At 42.9% G+C, this 21,857-nt stretch overlaps 1 protein-coding gene across 1 annotated transcript in view; it reads right to left on the reverse strand.

Moving 5' to 3' along the window:
- The window catches only part of LOC110086457 (scavenger receptor cysteine-rich domain-containing protein DMBT1), a 38,008-nt gene that overhangs the window by 3,606 nt on the left and 12,545 nt on the right, over positions 1–21,857 (reverse strand). The window contains exons 2-10 of the mRNA XM_020807384.3: positions 15,873–16,220; positions 15,003–15,308; positions 13,764–14,078; positions 11,548–11,853; positions 10,430–10,744; positions 8,454–8,759; positions 3,635–3,949; positions 2,086–2,400; positions 1,117–1,446 (exon numbers count right to left, since the gene is read on the reverse strand). Of these exons, the coding sequence (XP_020663043.3) occupies positions 1,117–1,446; positions 2,086–2,400; positions 3,635–3,949; positions 8,454–8,759; positions 10,430–10,744; positions 11,548–11,853; positions 13,764–14,078; positions 15,003–15,308; positions 15,873–16,220 (2,856 nt within the window). The remainder of the gene's footprint in view (positions 1–1,116; positions 1,447–2,085; positions 2,401–3,634; positions 3,950–8,453; positions 8,760–10,429; positions 10,745–11,547; positions 11,854–13,763; positions 14,079–15,002; positions 15,309–15,872; positions 16,221–21,857) is intronic.

Below are 21,857 nucleotides of genomic sequence, written 5' to 3' on the forward strand. Positions count from 1 at the left end.
CAGCCACTGTTGCTTTTTTTAATGGGGTTGTTCCCTATTATTTCACCAGATATTTTTAAAGGATTAGGGGACCTGAAGCTTGACCTTCATTTGTTTCATAGTAGATCCACCTCTGGATGTAATGGGAAACTCCGGTTATTTTTTGGTTAATGTCTGGTTGCTTTAGAATCACAAGAAAAAGATTCCCAAACTTTCTTTGCAGCTGCAAGAAGGGAGAAGAGGCCTCAGGATGTGACTCCAAAGCTTGTGACATATAGTGGGTGTAGCGGAATGCAAAAAGGTGATGTCATTCCTGCCTGTCCATCACAGCAGCTCAAGGGGGAGGAGCTAAGGAAGGGGCAGGAGGGGCGGAGCCAGAGGGACAGTTAGGGAGTTAGTTAGACAGTTAGAGAGAGAGTTAGGGACAGTTGGAGATGCGTAATGAGAGTTAGGGTTTAGGAGATCGAAGGAGAGGGTTAGTGAATTGAGAGATATTGATTGAAAGCAAGAGAGACATTGATTGACAGCAAACATGATCCAATACATATTAACACCTGAAACAGTTCATATGTGATTTACCTTTTGATTTGTTTGACAATGAAAGAACATTTAATTAAAACTCTGCTTCCTAAGTTCTATAACCCTTAGTGTTGGCAGCACCTGTGACATAGGTTGGTATTAGGAGAATACCTGGTGGCAGCGTGAAGGGCGTGTACCTTTGTGAGGTCCAAATAAACAGGGGCAACAAAGGGTAGATCGCCACAGTCGGCAAAAAGAATTTCTGGTTACATTCAAATTGACCCAAAATTGACCCAAAATTTATTTATTTTATAAAAAATAAATAAATAAATAGCTCTTAAGATGCAACACTGGGAAGTCCTTCCTAAAAGCCTATTAGCATTCATTCCAATTCCATTTTTAAATTAAGAAGACAACTTCCCCAATGACTTGACTTGCAGACCACCCACCTCTTCCTTTTTTTTTTCTGGGGAAAAAACCCTTGTTTTTAATAGGGACTCAGACTTAGGGCGTAGGACTCGGGACCAAAGATTTGGACTTGGGAATTGGACCTGGCGATTTGGCAACACCCCTGCTTTGTATTAAATCATTTGAATGGTTTCCACTGGATGAAGTTACCTGAGCATATCACACTTGCGTCCTCTCCATGGTCGCAGTCATGCTCGCCCACATTACGTCCGCTGCAGTCTTTGAGGGCTCTTTCTGACCCTGTGCAGTTGACATCATCCAGCACAATGGGGCCGAGACCTCGTCCAAAATGTGCCGAGTGGGGGGCTTCTAGGGCAATGCCACAGCCCAGCTGTCTGCAAACAACGCTGGCGTCTGGAATGCCCCATCCATCATCACACACAGTTCCCCACTGCTGCTGGTGAAAGACCTCAATCCTTCCAGCACAGGAGTAAGGGCCGTCTGTCAATCTAATGTTAGCCACGTTGAGGGTCATTGATGCTAGAGAACACAATAGAAGAAATATTCAGTGTGGCTATAATGATACGGCCAGATAATTTCTGAGCTGGCTGGATAGCTCAGGGAGTTGGGTATCTGGCTTCAGAGCCAAAGGTTGGGAGTTCAATTCCCCCATTGTGCCTTCTGGGAGAAGAACCTTCCTGTGCAGCTTGGAGCAAGCTGCACAGACCCAGATGCCCCCGGAAGAAGGGAAGGGTAAAACATTTCTGATTACTCTCTACCTGGGAAACCCTGAAAAGGGTCAGAATTGACTCAATGGCACATAATTATTATTAGAGAATTTCCCATTCACTTTAGAGAAGCACTCACCCCCCCCCCCCATGGCTGAGAGCTTAATTGTTGTGTTTGCCAAACTTGGAGCATGCAGGCAAAGAAGAAGTAGGCCCATCACACAAAATAAGTTGCTGACGGCCCTGTTGATCACAAGGTATGTAATCTCGTTTTTACACCTCCAACAGCAAACTTTTCATTCAGTCAGGCACAACCTTTTGGCCATCCTGTCAAAGATCTTGTGCTAGTTCTTCTCCCACTTCTGCAACATGTCTGCAGAGGAGCTCTGCAGCTTTTCATTTAATCTTTCAGCATGTCATCCCCTTTTTCCATTTGGTACACAAAGCTTACCTCCACAAACAACTCCTGCGTCTTGTCCATGGTTACAGTTATTGCTTCCCTGAGTATTTGCTGCGCATTCTTGGATGGCGTCTTCTGTGCCTTTGCAGTTGACATCATCCATCCAGATGGGACCTGATCCACGCCCGAAATGAGCTCCACCTGGGGCTAACAAAGCTGCCCCACAGCCCAGTTGCTTGCACACAACCTCCGCATCATTCAGGTCCCAGGTACGGTCACACACTGTTCCCCATGCAGTACTGTGAGATGTCCGAATCTCAATTCTCCCACTGCAGCGATCTGAGCCATTGACCAGCCTGAGATCCTCTGAAAATCAGAAGAAAGGTGCAGGAAGAGCAGAGGTTAAGACTGTATTGCAGAGAACAAACTCAGGAGGCTTTGACAGTCCCAATGAACAGAATACGTCAGCCTGGACTGATATAGCTGCTCTGACTGATATTGCCTCCATCATTGCACAGACATAAAGAATGATTTTACCTTACTCCTATAAAGTTTCGCTGCAAATGTAGCTAATAAGCTAAGCCACATCCAGCTTTCCAAGATACGTTTTACAGCCAGCTTATTTTTGGCCAAAGGGAGAAAAAAATAATAATTCAACCTGTGCTTTACCAAACCTTGTGCATATCCCTCTTTTAAGCAATCACCTTAAGCCCTCTTGGGCACATGGAAGCCCTGTTTTCAGTGAGGTGCTCTCCGGCTTGAATAAATGCAACTTCAACATTTCTGAAGTGTCCACGCAGTGCTCCACTTGTGGAGCTATTATCCTCCAAAAATGCTAAGAGGATTCTGCCCAATATCTATTACACACTCCCAGGGTGAACTTCTATTATGTTTTATTGCCCTGTTTTCCTAATTCTTGAACTCTGATGAACTGTCATGTGGTGTAGGTCAGTGGTCCCCAACCTTGGGCCTCCAGATGTTCTTGGACTTCAGCTACCAGAAATCCTGGCCAGCAGAGATGGTGGTGAAGGCTTCTGGGAGTTGTAGTCCAAGAAATCTGGAGGCCCAAGGTTGGAGACCACTGGTGTAGGTGACTGCCCAAGAACAATTATCCATCATGAATGATGCTCCTCGGAAACTTGATTTCCCAGCCACTCTTTTGGAACTTTTGCCAAAGTTCCAAAAGCAACATGCTGCTAGTGCATTCTGGCACACAACAGAACTACCATGGATTTCACTTTTAACAGTCTTTGTCATGCCGCAGTTCCAATGGTAGCCTTTGGCTAGCTCACTGCAGGCAGGGCATTGAAAAAAACATAGCTGACTGAAGCTCAGCGCTCCCTCTCAACTCAGCTGCCCTAGGCAAATGTCCAGCTCTCTCATCTCTTGGTTTGGCCATGATTGTTCCACAAGACTTGAAGTGAAAAGAAATTTGGAAGTTGAATGCAAGATAGAGCTCTCTGATTTTAAAAGAATGTTTCAGATCAATCACAGCTCTGAAATTCTGTAGCACCTCAGAGGATTGTGGGACACAGGAGTTGGCCCCCTTCCCTTCGTACTGCTTCCTTCAAGTGGAGGCTCCTGCATCCAAGCAGATTACCTGAACATACGACACCAGCGTCTTCTCCATGGTTGCAGTCGTTGTTTCCCCATTCCTTGGCCTTGCAGACGGTGAGGGAGGTTTCCGATCCTGTACATTCCACATCGTCCATCCAAATAGGATCCGACCCACGTCCAAACCGAGCCCCACGTGGGGCAGAGATGGCTGTTCCGCAGTCAAGGTACCTGCACACAACCATGGCTTCATTGAGGTCCCAGCTGTCGTCGCACACGGTTCCATATTGCTGGAGATGTAACACTTCTACCCTCCCTGAACATCGATGAGAGCCATTGACGAGCCTTAGCTCCACGGGGTCTGGAATGGAAAACCACAGAAATGCCACAAAGCCACAGATGTTTAAAGAGGATCCCCCCCCCCAAATGATAAGCATTTCTTTTTACTTGTTAGTATTGGTTGCCTCATCTCATCTGCTGATTCAGGATCTTCAGTGCTATATATTACTCTGGCAAATGTTTCCCAATCCCTTTTATAAAATATATATATACACAGGAATTCAGGGGCTATTTAGTTTAGAGAGCCAACCGGTGGAGCTTGCTTAGACCTTCTTATGTATCCTAATTATCCCATGCAAATGCTGCCATCCTTAATTTTAGGTATTTTTTACATACAGTACTTTTAATTTTAGGGATTTTTCTGCTCTAGCATTTTATTTCTGGAATCCCCTCTGTCCTTGAGTGTGCTGGGTATCATCCCTGTTTGCTTTGGGGTCCTAGGTAGAAACTCTTTTCTATGCTTGGATTGTTGAAGTTTCGATGCCGATATTTAATCTTATTTCTCTACTTTGCCTTTTTGATTTAGAATTGGGGGGAAATTCTCCTTGAAGAGCATTGCCTAAGAATGGCCTGACTTCAGTCTCTTTCAAAGATGGGGTCTTCAGTCGCAGGACTTCCGGTCAAGTCAAAATTAAGTCACACGAGTGGATTGACTTGACCTAAACTTGGGTTGTTGTTTGTTTTCAATAATTTGTATAAATAAATAAATTCTTTGAGAACCTGGCAAAGGGGCAAACAGTGGGCATAGGGACAGCCATGCAGTCTTCTTAATATACAGTGGTGCCCTGCATAGCGACGATAATCCGTTCTGAAAAAATCGTCGCTATCCGGATTCATTTAATGTGTTCCTGTGGGAGAAAAACTCACCGCTATGCGGAAATCCTCCATACGACTGCCATTTTCGCTACCTGGTATGCGAGGGAAACCACGCGAAAATGCTGTGGGCGGCCATTTTTTGCGGCCATTTTGGAACTGCCGATCAGCTGTTTTAAAAATATCTCAAACCGAAGATCGGTAAGCGAAACGCTTACCGATCATCACAATGTGATTTTTGGCCATTGAGAACATCGTAATGCGGATTTGTCATCAAACAGGGTGCTCGCTATGCGGGGCACCACTGTACATTACATAGGTATCCTTCAGTCTCGAGAAACTATGGTAACATGCTCTGTATGGAGGACATCGGCGCTGTATGCGAAGCTGGAGTGTCCTCTCCAGTGCACAAAGCCTGGGTAAAATAATATGGAGGATAGGGTATTGCCCAAGCAGCAAATCCCCCCTGTCCACGTCACTGAAATAGTCCAGTGGAAAGGCAAGAGCCAATACAACTGGTTCCAGCAATGTCGCAGGAGTTGCCAGAACGACACAAACTGCCTCTGGGACTCCGGCTCCGGATTTTGCCTCGAGGTGAACTCCTGAAGCCTTTTCCATCAGTGAATATAGCCTCAAGGCAGTGAAGGTTTGGAATCAGAGTTTTCCTTCTCCTAGATGGGCTGCCTTCCATGGCTGAAGAGCCCCACCTACCCGGGAATCTTCTTAACATATCTCCTACAAATGCCTCCCTCCTCCTACAGATGTCTAATTTCATCATAAAATCAAGACTCTGGTCACTCAGGAGACCAAGGACTGAATTCATCGAATTTAAGCCCAAGTCAAGCAGGCAAAGACTTTTCCCTTCAGGCAGGCTTTCCTTTAACAAAGGTCTGGGAGGGTTTCTCTTTTTAAATGGATTGTTGTGCTCTGTTGTTTTTAAATGCTTATTTTAGTATCAATTTTATTTACCATTTTGAACATATTTGTTTAATTCTTTTTAAATATTTGTATACTTCGTATTTTTAGCTTTATATATTGTATTTTTAATAATGTAAGCTGCCTTGGGTCCTTTTGAGGAGAAAGGCAGGGTGAGAACATTTTAAATTAAACAAATAAATTTTCAAAGGAACTCTCCCTATACGTATACACTAATGTCATTTATTTTTCTCATTTACAGTAGCAAATTTCTGTCATTCTAGTACTACTTCCATTATATTACGTATTCTTCATTAATACTTAGAAGTCTTCTTTAAACATCTGCCATTGTTTTACATAATGTGTCCCCTTTTGGGGTTCTGATGACATATTGGGGAGACATTGGCAGGCATTTCTTCAGGAGACACCATACCATTTGAGGTGGTAGGCCGGAGTCATCTCCACTCAGTGATTCACACTCAGTGGAGGCAGAATGTAGGAGACCCCAGATTCTTTACTAATGTCAGAATGGAGATTTTTTTGTTCGCCTCCACATGTACTAGCAAGCTGTAGCCTTGATCTAGACTTGAGGTAAGAAATGTAAGAAGAAAAGCATAAAGCATCATTCACTTTTGTTATAGCAAATATGTGAGCTTTTGTGTTACTGTTAGTGAAAGTGCTCAGCTTTTTCTGGGTTGGAATAATCCTAACCTTTAGTGTAATACACTTTGGCTCAGTAGCTAAACCCCAGCCCTATATATTATTTATTTATTATTATTTATTTTATTTATATCCCGCTTATCTAGTCGGTTGACCACTCTAGGCGGCTCACAGCAAAGGGGACAGCAATAATAAAAACCATTTTACAAAGAGGAAAACTTTCAACAATTGGATAAAACACGAGGAGAGAAAAGGAAAGAGGAATCAGGAATTAACTGGGGGGGGGGGGGAAGGCCTGCCGAAACATCAATGTTTTTAGTTGCTTTTTGAAAAGACTCTTTAGTCAAGACTCTGCTCACAACCTGACTTCCATCTCAATGGGCTCAGGTAGCGGCTCAAGGTTGACTCAGCTTTCCATCCTTCTGAGGTCGGTAAATTGAGTACCCAGCTTGCTGCAGGTGGGTGGGCCAAAGTGTATAATTAAATCGCAAAGCACCCAGAAAGTGCTTTAAGCATGATGAGGTGATATATAAGGAGCACATGTTGCTTTTTCATTTTGCTTTGTAACCTCCAAGAAAAGTTATAGTGCCCATGTTCTTATCTGAATGAAACTACAGTGGTGCCTTGTTAGACTATGATAATCCGTTCCACTGAAATCGCTGTTTAGCGAAATCATTGTCTAGCGAAAAGCATTTCCCTATTGGAATGCATTGAAACCTGTTTAATGCGTTCCAATGGGGAAGAATCGTCGTTGTCTAGCGAAGATCAGCCATAGGAAAGCCGCTTTGCGAACCACCGATCAGCTGTTTAAATAGCTGTCTTGCGAACCTTAGGTCCCGAAAACATCTGTTTTGCAAGCGCGGAGGGAGCTGTCAAAATCGTTGTCTAGCGAAAATCAGTTTGCAAAGCAGGGACCAAACATTGTCCAGCGAAATTCCCCCATAGGGAATCACTGTTTTGTGAATCGCTATAGCGATTGCAAAAAGTCAATGTCTAGCAAAAAAACTGTCATGCGGGGTAACTGTCTAGCGAGGCACCACTGTATACATGTGATACTCTTAGACAGGCCCCCTGTACTTGCCTACAGGAATGGCCTTTCCCATAGCAGAGAGTTATGTAGGAAGAAGTTTGTTGCACCAAAGATGTCACAACATGAAATAATTAATCCTCTTCAAATGTACTCTCTGGCCCTGAAGCAGAGATTGCAGAGTTGGATACATCTGTACCTACCCTGTCTAAGAGTCTCCACATCCATTATCCTCAGGGGAGCATTTCTACAAACACTTGAGGAAGAGGATTGATCATGCCCTACTGATAAAGGGGGCTACCATTTGGGAGGAGGGGGAGAGTGGCTTTACAATGCATTTGATTTGACTACTCTACTATGGTTTCAAATAATGTAGGTTAATATCTTCTGAAGAAAAAACAACTGTTGATGAGCCCTTCCCCTCCATAGGGCTGTCCTTTACTCAATTGGTTGTCTCCTCAATTTTACAATTTTTATTTGACCGCTTTAGCATTTTATAGCTTTTGCAAGCTACTTTGGGACTTACGTAAGGGAGAAATAGCACAGACTTATTTTAGTAACAAATGAAATATGGTAGATCGCTCTCTGGGTGGGAGAATTCCGTTTTGAGACATATCTAGATGCAACATCTGCTTCTTGAAAGAATTTGTAGATGGCATTTATAACCTACTTCTCAGATCTAAGAATGGCTGCTAAAGTGGTTTAAGTGGGAAAGTGGGAAAATGCAGGAATGATGTGATCAAAAGCAATTAAGAATAACAAGCCAGGAGTTGTTAGGGTTGCAAAAAATGACTGAATTCATCAAGGGAAAGGAAGACAAACTTAAGCTCTGGCCGAAGCCAAAGAAAACCCAGCTTTGCTCCTCCCAAAGTCTTTAAAGTCACTTGGAACTCAAAAAGAGGAGTTAATTCTTTTTCTTTTGCCAGGGATTCCCATTGCGACTGCCACCACCAACTAGACCCACTCCTGCATTCCAGCCATTCTCGTCTTGATGAGCAAGAGGTGCAAGGCAAGGACTCCCAGGCTGGGTGCAATGAGCAGAAAACTCCATTGGGGAGAAGGAAGTCCATCAAATATGGCGCCAACATATTAGGTGCAAAGCATACAGTACCTGCACATTCAACACCAGCATCTTCTCCATGATTGCAATTGTTGATTCCCCAGGTGCTTCCTGTGCAGTCTCGGAGGGCAGATTCTGTTCCTTGACAATTGACATCGTCCAGCCAGATGGGCCCTGTTCCCTGCCCATAGAAAGCCTTTGCATGGGCTTTTAGAGCCACACCACAGCCCATCTCCCTGCAGACAACCTCAGCATGTTTGGAGCCCCAGCGGTCATCGCACACCGTTCCCCACTGCTGGTCATGAAATATCTCCACTCGTCCTGAGCAACGACTTGAGCCATTTACCAGCCGGAGTTCTGTTAGGAAGCAAAAGGTCAGGGAAAAAAATCTCACCAAGGACATCAAGGCAATTGATCACTGGCAATATTATGAACACAGAGTGGTTGAAAAGGCTGGAACATTTCTCAAGGTGGACAAGACTGCATCAGTCAAATTTATTTCCATGCACAGATTGGATGGGGGGAAGAGGTTCCCTTCTGATTCCTTCACATGGAAAGAGCGCATCTTAGCATCAACTAAGGGTGGGGAGGAGGAGATTGAACCATGGGCATTAAAAAACTTTCAGCAATAAAATGAGACACTCTCCTCCAGCAGCCTAGCTCGCTCTGAGATTTTTCTCCCCTCCTGGAGATTGAGGGGACTGTTGAATTTCCTTGAGGTTTCAGCCAATGCCCTGAGAATCTCACAGTGCTAATTAGACATGAGCATTATTGCTGCTGGCTACCATTCACACTTGTTGAAAAATGGCCCTTAGAATTGATTTGTGTTTGGGTAAGAAGTGGTTAACTGATGAAAAAAGGAGTCAGGTTCTGGGACTTTCTCCTGTGTGGTCTTCTTTTGTAATTGGTAGAAGAGGGTATCCTGTATATCATCTTGACTGCTGTCATTGGTGTTGCTTTGAATCAGGCTGCCCTTTGCTATGTAAAGCTTGGCATCCTTTTTCCTGCTAGAAATGCAGACACAATATTGTGCAGCAAAATCAGGCCATTTTCTAGTTCATCGAACCATTGTGGGTACAGAAGCACTATATCCCACATTCATAAACCAGAGATTTTTAAAGGAACTGAATATTATATTCCATCTAGATGAGAGGAAGGGAAAGCAAAATCAGTGCAAATTTCAGACCAGAACTGCCCCAAGTAAGTTGGTGTGACCATTTGCCATCATATGTGAAGTCACACAGTTGATGTGTGATAGTAAATACCTACCCTGGCTTCCCATTTATGCTGATTCAACTCTGAAATTTGCACTGATGGAGTAAATTCCAGCAGGCATGGCTGACAGGATTCTGACCCACGTGTCTCTATTTTCTTTTTCTCTAAAACTGCAGACTTCTGAACTGGATTTGGCCTACTATGCAGGGAGAAGAAGTTAGGCAATCCTAACATGCAATTTTTAACAACAAATGTCAGCTCTGTATGATTTATGTGAAGTAACCTTGATAGGATGAATGGCAGCTTCTGAGGGGCTTTTCATCTGAAAAACTATGCAGGTGAAATAAGTGAACCCTCTTCTCATATCACTGCATTGAAGCTATCCTTGTCTGATGGTGAAATTTAATGTAATTGTCCCCAAAGTGCCATCACTAGTTTGTGCTATGATTTCTTGTTTGGAACCAGGAAAATAATGCTACCTGTGAAGTTAATGCATAACTTCAGAAAGTAAGGAACCACATGCACAAAGTGAGTTAGTTTGTGGGATATTGTACTCTAGCTAGTCCACCATATTAATACCCTATATATGGAAATAGGTCTGTAAGGAGATGATGTTGCCATTTCCTTCCCCTCTTCCCCCAAGTTAAATGAAAAATGAAAGGCAAGAGTATGAGAGGAAGAGGAGAGGACAGTAGCTTGGAAGAGAAACACTTCCAGTCTCAGATCATAATCATTAGCAAGCACTGCTCAAAACTGGTTGTTGACAAAACCTTCATTGGCTGCTTTATGACCAGCAGTGTCTCATCTGTTACCTGAGCACACAGCCCCAGCGTCTTCTCCGTGGTTGCAGTTATGTTCTCCCCAGGGTTTCAGGCGGCAGTCCCTGAGAGCAGCTTCTGTCCCCTTACATTTGACATCATCCAGCCAGATGGGATCGCTTCCTCTTCCAAAGTTAGCTCCTCGTGGGGCAGCCAAGGCAATTCCGCAGCCGAGTTCTCTGCACACAACTTGGGCATTGCTCAGATCCCAGCCATCATCACACACCGTTCCCCACTGCTGGTTGTGGAGCACCTCGACTCTCCCAGCACAGCGACTTGAACCGTTCACTAATCTGACCTCATTGGGGTCTGAAAACATAAAGGACACAGTTATGTTCAAATTCCTCACCTCGCCTTGCCTTTTTAGTTCTAATGGGGGAAGGACGTTCCTGTTGAGCCCCCTTAAGGGAATGCTTGTTGATTGGTAAAGCAGTGCAGATGCAGTGCAGAGTCCAGACTAATTTCAGAGAATATGAGCAATCTCCAGCATCACTGCTGGGCATTATGTCTCATAAAATTGATTGCTTTCCTAGCACAGATTATGCCTGGTGACTCGTAGATACCCTTAATGAACCTGTTAAAACCATCTCTTGGTCTACTTCTGGTAAGACTGATCTAACTTAGAAAAATCCCATCTGAAAAAATGTTCCAAGCAACAAAATAGAGCTACACGTCTACACTACACTTGGCTTACGTTTTACCAATAGAAGAAAATCCTCCTTCACATGACATTGAGACCATAAAACTCTTGCGCTAAGTCTTGATGGTTAACAATGGCAAATGGCTGCTAAATACTGTCCTCAAACCACCCAGTAAAGTTGAAGGAAAGAGTTTTGGCCCTTTTGGAATAGCCAGTTTTTGCTGCTGGTTGGTAAGAGGAAGCCATATGAGGAAGGAAGCTGAGCTTTTGCTGTTTTGTTGCAGGGAATTAATAGCATGCTAAAGATTATCCTCGTCTGCCCCATATTGCTGGCATTATTTACAAGAGATGATCTACTTACTCCGGAAAAGCTGAACCATCCAACTTTCAAGAAGAATACTGGGTGTCATGAAAACATTAATCTAGATCTTATGGCCCTGCATAGGGTTTGCTATTTGCTCCATATCATTACCTGAACACTCTACGCTTGCTTTCTGTTGCTGATTGCATCTAGCATCTCCCCAGGGCTTTTTTGGGCATTCATTCAGTAAAGCTTCTTTCCCTGTACAGTTCACTTGGTCTAACCACACGGTATCAGATCCTGAGCCATAACGTGACCCAGGAAGTGCTTTTAAGGCCGTTCCACAGTCCAGTTCTCTGCACACAACTTGGGCGTCGTTCAGATCCCAGCCATCATCACAGATGGTGCCCCACTGCTGGTTGTGATAGACCTCTACTCTCCCCGCACAGCGACTTGGTCCATCAGCTAGGCGGAGCTCTGGGGAGACAGAAATGGTGAAATATAGTAGTATATGGTAAAACACACACGCAAACAACCAACCTAATATTGATTGGTGGCCAACTGTGTTACATGGAGCATGATATCTTAATGGTGGAAGGGGAAAGAGGCAGTAATAAGGTTAAAAAGGCAAAGGACGGGAGAGAAGATAACTTTAAACTAAGAATTGTGTCTGAGTTACAAACACTGTACTAGGGAGGAGGCTATTCAACCTGTACTGTCTTTTAATTTCCTGAACTGGTCATGATTAGGTGAGTTTTAGCCGAAGCATGTATAGGTGTACAGAGGGAATTCAAACACTAGATGTCAGAGACTTGCACTGTCTTTGGACCAACTTATGAAAACAAACCAAATCAGGGATATTTGTTTGTTTCCAAAGTGACAAAGGGGTGGAGGATGGTGCCCTGAGGAATTAATGGGGCAGTGGGACAAACCTATAGATCCCTTGTGTTAAATCTGGTGTTTATACGTTACTATTAATAACAATAATGTGCCATCTAGTCAATTCTGACGTATGGCTATCCTTTTTAGGGTTTTCCAGGCAGAGAATAAGCAGAAGCGGTTGGCCATTTCCTTCTTCTGTGGGCACTCTGGAACTGTGCAGCTTGCCCAAGGCTACACAGGCTGAAATGGGGGAAGGGAAAGATAAACTCAGGAAGGAAAAAGATATTATGCTCTTTATTACAGAAACTGACTGCTCTTGTCCTAACCAGAAGCCATTCTGCTTGCTTGTGCAATTCACGTGGCCTTGCTCATTCTGTTTCTCTATTTTCAAGAATAAGTCTTCAAAGGGAACCAGAAATGCACAAGATTTTGTCTCACTCTGTGTTTTTTATCTGGGCATGATGTCCATCCAGGGGATTTTGCACATTCATAGTAGAAATTTGTTTGGGAACTGACAAAAATCCCTAGAAACCTGACTGGTTCAAAATTCAGGGTAATGGAATTGTTGGTACTTCAGATCTGATTGGTGAGAGGAGGTAGAGGGTTGCCAGGGTACATCAGAGTCCGTGACAAGCATCAGAAAGCAGGAGACAATATCAATTGCTCAAGCACTTGCATGGCTTCAAGCAATCACACTGCCTGCAACAAAGTTGGAGAATCCATGGTAGAAAAATGTGTATGCCCCAGTGGCAGAGGGTAAAGCTACGGATTAGGGGAGGTGGGCGACACCAGGCTGATTTGCCTATGTGTTTATACCATTTGGTCCATTTTTAAAAAGTGAATTAGATTTTCCCAGTCCTGTAGCATTTCCTGTATATTTTCTCAGTGTCGTGCAGTCTAAGCAGAAATTGCTGACCTACCCACACAACATGTTTCAAGGCCGTTTGCTTCCTTTAAAAGTGTTATATGAATAATTGCAATAAATGAATACTACATAAATAGGGAAAAAGTGGCATGTGGGAGGGTATGTAACTTTTTAACCCCCTTTTACTTAAAAGATAAGGCTTCCACAAAGGGGGGGGATAAGTTTGCCACCACAACTCTCTCCCTTCTTTTGGCAAAGCCTTTTGTTTTAAAGAAAACTGAAGGATTGCACTGTCGATCACCACCTTTCGAGGCGCAAATTCTCCTGTACACTCTCCTTCTATGCACCTTATTGTCTCCTCAAAATCTGCAACACAGCAAGAGACAGCAGCGACAAGTCATAACAAGAGCCAGTACTGTAATCACAGGCCATTTCTCCTTACTGTTTTGTGAAGCAACATCCCGTAATCTATAAAAGTAACTAAAAGTTATGGTTACGTTATGTTTCAAATCCTTTAGTTGGGGCAAAAATGGATCCTTATCCAAACTATACTATTGTTATCATTTCAGCAAAATGGTTAAAGAAACACAGCTTTCCATGCTTCTTCTTTCAGTCCTGAGTTTGCATAAGGATATCCCACCTGCGCATATAACGCCAGCATCCTCTGTGTGGGTGCAGTCATGATCTCCCCATGATTTTGCTGCACATTTGCTGACAGCGCTCTCCGAGCCTGTACAGTTAATGCCATCCAGCCAGATTGGACCACTTCCTTGCCCAAAGCGGGAACCCCGTGGGGCTGACAGAGCTGTTCCACAGCCGAGATAACGACACACGACTCTGGCATCATCAAGGTCCCAGTCATCATCACAAATAGTCCCCCAGAGTTTCTCGTGAAATATCTCCACTCTCCCAGAACAGTGATTGGGGCCGCTTGTTAGTCTGATCTCGGGTGGCTCTAAAAAGAATTTAAAAATTGGCAAAGAATAAACATTCCTGGAGTTGGTTTACAATGCGATTGCTCTCATACACAATGCAGCTGCTACTGTTACACTTGGGCAATCATACTTAGGAAAAGACTGGCTCAGTGAATTTGTAGGAGGAAAATGAACTATATACAACTCTGTCCACAATCTCTGATGTGATATATCCATTCTGAAATATTTTTAATATTTTTTTCAGTATATGTATATTCCAAAAGATAAATATACCTCTACTTGTCTTTTCTCCCCCAAGTTACCATATGTACTAGGTACTGTGTTTCTTCTAAAATACATAATATTTTCAGTCATTGGAGCATGAGGAATAAATGATCCTCTCTCTTTCTTTCATGTTAAGGCTGATCTACCTGTTATTTGAGAGGAATTTCTAGACTACCATACCTCCGTTCCAAACAGCAGATAGATTACATTCTAAACACACACCCCACCTTATTCATTGGTCAATGAGTTTTCTAATTGCTTGTGGGTCATGTTGCTTCACTGTTACTCCAAGCCAGTTTACCAGAAGGAATCCTTGGACTTTCTGAAGAATATTTAAAAGTTTATTTTAATAAAGGCTCATTTTCCCCCTTAATCCAGGAAAGGTAAGAGAACTTGGGGGGGAAATGAGCAGAACATCCATCTCCTCAACTGGCAGATAGGAGCGGTAAACATTTTGAAGAAGACGTGAGGGGGAAGGAACTCTTCCTTTCTTCCCGCAACAAAAAAAAATAATTATTATTACATAAATAATAAGCTAGTCAAAACTGGAGTAGATGGATTGAATCAGTGAAACTGATGGAGGAGATGATTAATCAAATCCCTTATTCTATTGTGATTTAGTATGCTAAGCAATAGGATTTCAGCCTTCATTTTCTCCTACAAATTTCTGTGATGATTACCTGAACATTCCACGCCCGCATCCTTGCTGTGGTCACAGCTGTGTTCCACCAAGTTTTTTGGTGGACATTTCCTTAGGCTGTCTTCTTCCCCTGTGCAGTTCACTTGGTCCATCCAGGCAGGGCCAGATCCTTGTCCAAATTTTGCTGCACTTGCAGCTGCTAAAGCATCTCCACAGCCCATTTCCCGGCACACAACACGAGCGTCATTTAAGTCCCATCCATTATCACACACCGTTCCCCATCTTTGGTTATGGAGTATCTCAACTCTGCCATTGCAGGGAGATGTACCACCTACAAGCCGGACCTCTATTTGGAAAAGAAGAGTATTAGAGACATATAAAATCCAGGTTTAGCTAAAGCGGAAGACCTTCAGAACCAGCATTGCTAGATTTTTAAAATACATCTCATTTTTTCAGCACATGAACAGAACCTTCATGTGTTTAGTGAGACCAACATCCTTAGCAATCCCTCTTGAGCAGTAATTCACTGAATTCCTCAAACATGTTTGTAATCAGGGCATGGCAGATTTTGAAACCCTGACTCACACAGATAATTTATGAAATAGTGGCGAGATGATTGTCCTGCAGTGATATTGGTCATTTCAGTGAGCTTGTTCTTTCATCAGCCTTTCTATTAATATAATTACCAGTGGGAAATGCACATGAAATAAATACATATAACTATCATCGCCAGTTTTCTCACAACTTGTTTCTCATCTCTGTATTCAACATCATGCAAATGTTAAATAGCAATGATTATTCTTTATGTGCCCTGAAAAGTTTCCTCTCCTTAGTCTTTCATAGCAAGCTGCACAGGAATAGGTTGTGCCAGCTGGCAACATAGCTCAGAAACATGAATCAATGAATTTACCTGAGCAGACAACACCGGCATCTTCACCATGATGGCAGTCATTGTCTCCCCAAGGTCTTGCTGGGCATTGACTAAGAGCGGATTCAGTCCCTGTACACCGTAATTCATCCAGCCAGATGCGATCACTTCCTCTTCCAAAATGTGCATTACGCGGAGCAGATATGGCAGCGGCACAGCCCAGCTGCCGGCAGACAACTCTGGCCTCCTCGATGCCCCAGCTGTCATCACAGACTGTACCCCACACCCCATTATGGAGGACTTCAACTCTCCCAGTGCAGCGACTTGAACCATTCATCAGTCGAATCTCAGGTTGATCCGGTCTTGGAGTCGTTGAGCTCAAAACTGCACCTAGGTAAATGAATGTTACAGAGGTGGGTAATAGATGGGAGACAGAAAAATGTCTTCCACATTGAAAACCACCCAGAGTGGCCTCAGTCAGATGGGTGATATAAAAATTAATTAATTAATTAATTAGGTAGGTAGGTAGGTAGGTAGGTAGGTAGGTAGGTAGGTAGGTAGGTAGGTAGGTAGGTAGGTAGGTAGGTAGGTAGGTAGGTAAGGTAAGGTAAGGTAAGGTAAGGTAAGGTAAGGTAAAGTAAAGTAAAAGATAAGATAACTAGATAGCTAGATAGGTAGATAAGATAAAGGCAGCAAATATTTCCATGGTGAGATCAAATGATGCACCATCAGCTTCAGCATTTTTTAATATCTAACATTGAACAACCATTGGCCAAGGTACTAACAAGCATGTCATGAGGCTGTTGCTCACCCACAATCCAGGTTTCCCCAATTTGCTGCCATCCAGATGTGTTGGATTATGATTCCCACAGGCTCCAGCCAACAAACTTATCAGTTAGGAAAGGTAGATATATTTTATACCCAAGCATTTCTGGGTCATATTTGGGTGCCACTACCCTGCAATTTGATGGACATGGTGGCACTGCAGGTTAAATCACAGAAACCTCTGTGCTGCAGGGTCAGAAGACCAGCAGTCATAAGATCGAATTCATGTGATGGAGTGAGCTCCTGTCACTTGTCCCAGCTCCTGCCAACCTAGCAGTTTGAAAGCATGCAAATACGAGTAGATAAATAGGTACCACCTCGCTGGGAAGGTAACAGCGTTCCATGTCTAGTCACGTTGGCCACATGACCACAGAAACTGTCTTCGGACAAAACACTGGCTCTATGGCTTGAAACGGGGATGAGCACCATGCCCTAGATTTGGACACGACTGGACTAAATGTCAAGGGGAACCTTTACCTTTACCTACCCTGCAATTTACTTCAGAATTGGAACAGCTGGTCCAGTTAGATTTGATGAACTTTCTATTGACTACATGACATATAGCTGTTTGGAAGTAAGCCTGGGAAGGTTTGGGTTTGCTTTTTTTAATGAGAATTCTTAGGTTGTTATTTAGCTTCCAGGGGCTTGGTTTTAATTTTTATTTGTTTTTGCCAGCAATTCTGCTTGCATTGTCTCCACTCACCCACTCACCCTGTTCCTGGATTGTCTGATTGCCAAAAAGGCAGTGGTGGTGTCTTTTAAAATAAAATTTGGCAAGTGACATAGTGCTGAATTGATATACTAACTTGAGAAACTCCAGTGCTTATTTGATGTAGAGCTGAAGTGGAAAAAAGTAATAACAATTGTTCAGAGGGACAAGAAGTGTTCACCGGAGGGGGACATTCCTCCTCTTCTGATACAAAGTGAGGATGAAGTATATTGAAGAGTGGGAACATTCCCTCTTTTCTCTCCTTCAAACAATTTGTACACTTTTCCATGTTAGCCCTATGTCAAATAAGCACTGCAGTTTCATATGCTGGTACATCAATTCAGTACTATTTTACATGATTTTTAAAGGCAATGTTAGTGACATAGGAGGATGAGTAACCCATCATCTTAGTGAGAATTGTAGTAATTTGAGGTGCAGTATGGAGTAATTATAGGGACGTGGTGGCGCTGTGGGCTAAACCGCAGAAGCCTGTGCTGCAGGGTCAGAAGACCAAGCAGTCGTAAGATCGAATCCACGCAACGGAATGAGCTCCCATTGCTTGTCCCAGCTCCCGCCAACCTAGCGGTTCGAAAGCATGCAAATGCAAGTAGATAAATAGGGACCACCTCGGTGGGAAGGTAACAGCGTTCTGTGTCTAAGTCGCACTGGCCATGTGACCACGGAAGACTGTCTTCAGACAAAAACGCTGGCTCTATGGCTTGGAAACGGGGATGAGCACCGCCCCCTAGAGTCGAACACGACTGGACAAAAATTGTCAAGGGGAACCTTTATCTATGGAGTAATTGCCTGGGGAAAATTAAAATTTTCCTTGTAAATGGTGATATTGATTTGATTGCCAAAGGAAATTTCAAATCAACTCAAACCAACCTGAGACAGCCTCTCTGTCTGCTCACACTCTCTGTTAGGTTCCATACCTCCCAAGACATTCACAATAAATATGAGGAACTATGTGTTCTATTTCCATTAGTCAGTTTTCTAAACTTTCTGTGCTTCTTTCCTTTGATATTTATCCCCTTTCTTCTATGTTGTTTATTCCTTCCTTCTTTGCTTTTTCTTCAGTTGACCGTTGTTTATTTTTTCTTCATTCAAAACTGCTTTGTGCGCCATTATCCATCCAAGTATAAAACAAGACAAGACATGTTTCCCCAGTGATTGTTGCCCCAGCAACATTTTGAGGGATAGGGGTATTGAGAGAAGAGAACAAGATCAAGAGGTGGTAGGTCAACTGAGATTGGAATTCCTTGTTTTAATCTTTGTCCCTTTGGTTCCTGGCCCTAGAGCAACAGTTCCCAACTGTTGGGTAACCCATATATTCTTGGACTTTACTTCCCAGAAGCCTTCACCACAATCTATGCTGGCTGGGGTTTCTGGGAATTACAGTCCAAGAACACCTGCTACCCAAAGTTGGGAACCACTGTTCTAGAGATTTATAGAAATTGATGATTGCCTATTTACCAATGTCAATAAGGCATTTAACTATCAGAAAAGCAAACCAAATAAAACTAAATCAAACCGACAAATAATTAGAAATCGTGACACAACCCCACGACTCTTAATCAACCTGAACAAACCTGGTTGCTGTAACTGCATGTTTTGTTTGTTAAATGTTTTAATGCTTTGAATGTTTTCAGATGTTTTATTTGATGCATTTTAATGCTTTGAGTTTACTGCTTATTTGTGTCTTATTATTTCCATAGGGCTCCTGTTGTTGCTGCTGTTTTGCTCTCTATTGTTTTTCTTTCAATGAGTTGGCACACCTTTTTATGCTTTCCAAAGCCTCCCCTCTTTAGTACTGTTTCATACCCAGGGAGGAGTTCAGTCCCATAGCACTTCCTGTAATTTAGCATTAAAGCAATCTACTGACAAATCGCATGGGAACACACATTGTAGCAGGCCACTCTCAAGCCTCTACCAATACAGGCCTCTTAGAGTGCTCACTACCTCTCATCAAAACTGCTGCCACCAACCTATCCTTTAAAATCAAAAGGACAAATGTTTCTTTCAAAACAAATAAAGTGTTTATTGATCTGTACAAAATTTAAAGGGTAAATCACAGGTATTAAATTAATTAGTCAATCACTGCTTATAAGACACTAGCTCACACAGACTTTTCCCTCACTGACAGGCTCTTTTGTAGGAGTGTGTAAACTGCTGTACTGCAGCCAAAACTGTGCTCATGACCCAGGGATCAGTCCCAAGTAGCCAGCTCAAGGTTGACTCAGCCTTCTATCCTTCTGAGGTTGGTAAAATGAGTACCCAGCTTACTGGGGGGGGGGTGTATCCTGCATAATTACCGTAGTTTTCCATGTATTATACTTTGGTCTAAAATCTTTAGACTAAAAATCGAGGGTTGTCTTATACACGGAAGTAAGATGAGGAGAAAAAAAACAAGTGGAGGGGGAAGCAGGGATCAAAGTGATCCTGCAGTGCTTTCCTCTCCACTTGCTAAGCCTTAGCAAAAGGAAAGCAGGGATCAAAGCAATCTGCTTGATAAGTCCCATGGGGATTAGCAAAAGGAGGGGGGAAGGATCAAAGCAATCATGTGGCTGTATAAGGGGGAAAGGGATCAAAATGATTGTGCAGTCATGGAATTGGTTTGATCCCTTTCCCCCTCCTTTTGCTAAGTCACACGGGGCTTAGAACAAAGGGAGAAAGCAGGGATCAAAGCCATCCTGCAGCACTTTGATACTTTTTACCCTACATTTGCTAAGTCCCACTTAGATTTCTTAATTTTGGGTTAGAAAAGTGGGAGGGCATCTTATACACAGGAAAATGCGGTAATTTGTAAACCATCCAGAGAGTGCTTTTACAGCTATGTGGTGGTATATAAGCTGCATGCTGTGCTTTACCTTTAGCTACGTAAACATCTGAGTTTTGGTGGCTCATGTTTTGTAGTGGATGTTGATTCAACGAGGCGAACAGCAAGAGAGCAGTCAAAATCCTGTGGCTTAACAAAGTAAATCACACTCAAGTAGGCTTACTGAGGCAATGAGGACTTGGTGAGTCAACTCCTCCACAAGTTCCATTGATTCAAATGGGTCCACTCTAAGTGCAACTTTAGCATGATAAGTTGCAGTTAGAATAAGCCCATTTAAATCAATAGAACTTGTGGAGGAGTGGAATTTGTAAATCCCCACTGATTCAATACGCCTGCTGTAGTGCAATTTACCAGACAACAATTTTTGACCACTCTTCTTGTTCACCTTGTTGAATAAACTTCCACTACAAAATACTGTATGTGTTATCAAACCAATCAACAGGCAGAACCTGAATCAGGTGTCACTCCTCCACTGTTTTGGAAGAGAACACTTCCAGAAGCAATTATTTTATAACCATAATGGAAAAAGCATTAAAATTATCATTTAAGTTGCAATCGTATTGTACTGGTCTATACCTTAGCTTCCCAGTGAGAAACTTCCATACTGGGATTCCTAGTGTGGTATAGTGGATAAAGTGATGGACTAGGACTCTGGAGATTAGGGTTCAAATTTCTGCTCCGCCATGGTAACTCACTGGGGGAGTGGAACTTTATAAAACCACTCCTTAAATATCCCATGTACCTTGAAACCCCTATTAGGGTTACTATATCGGTTCTGACTTGATGGCACACACCAACCAACATACTTTAGTTATTACCTTACCTTTTACCTAATTATTGCAAAAATTAACTTGTTATCCATGATTAGCTACCTCTAAGCTCTACTGCATGGTTCCGTATGTACAGCTGTCTTTGGAAAGTGCTTAGGAGCTACAGTTGGTCTAGAACAGTGGTCCCCAACCTTGGGCCTCCAGATGTTCTTGGACTACAACTCCCAGAAGCCTTCACCACCACCTCTGCTGACCAGGATTTCTGGGAGTTGAAGTCCAAGAACATCTGGAGGCCCAAGGTTGGGGACCACTGGTCTAGAATAGGGTAGTCAGCCTGCCAACAGGGACTGCACAAAGAGAACAAGTGACTCCTTTACAGAAAAGCAACATTGTCTTCCAATTTGTTTCTGGCCCAGCTTCAAAAGCTGAACTTTAAAGAATCTGTTTTGTCATACAGAGATGCCTCTTCAATGCAATCTTCCATTATAACTCTTCTGTGTGCCCTAGTATGCCTAGAAATATGGGAGGAGGGCCAGATAGAAAGAGGAAGAATTTTCAGTTATTCTGTGGTGTCTCTGAAACTTTCCAGTGAAGCTTGTCTCCTTCCCTCTGTAATGGGCTTCAGACTTCATAGAACTGTTGTGTTGGAAAAGACACAAGAGTTATGTAGTCTTCTCATTATTCCTAATAGTAGTGGTGATACAAAGCTTTCAGCATATGGTTACGGTGGCTTTTGAATATCTGGAAGACGTTTCTTTAGTGACAAGGAAACTAGAATGTCAGTTATGCCAAGCCTTAAATGTATTGTTTCAAAAACAATGCAAGGAGAAATATATGGTCAGAAAAGCAGTGCAACCACAAACATTTGCACATTATGCAAAGAA

Source organism: Pogona vitticeps, chromosome 6 (assembly GCF_051106095.1).
Source record: "Pogona vitticeps strain Pit_001003342236 chromosome 6, PviZW2.1, whole genome shotgun sequence".
In the NCBI taxonomy this organism is placed as follows: domain Eukaryota; kingdom Metazoa; phylum Chordata; class Lepidosauria; order Squamata; family Agamidae; genus Pogona; species Pogona vitticeps.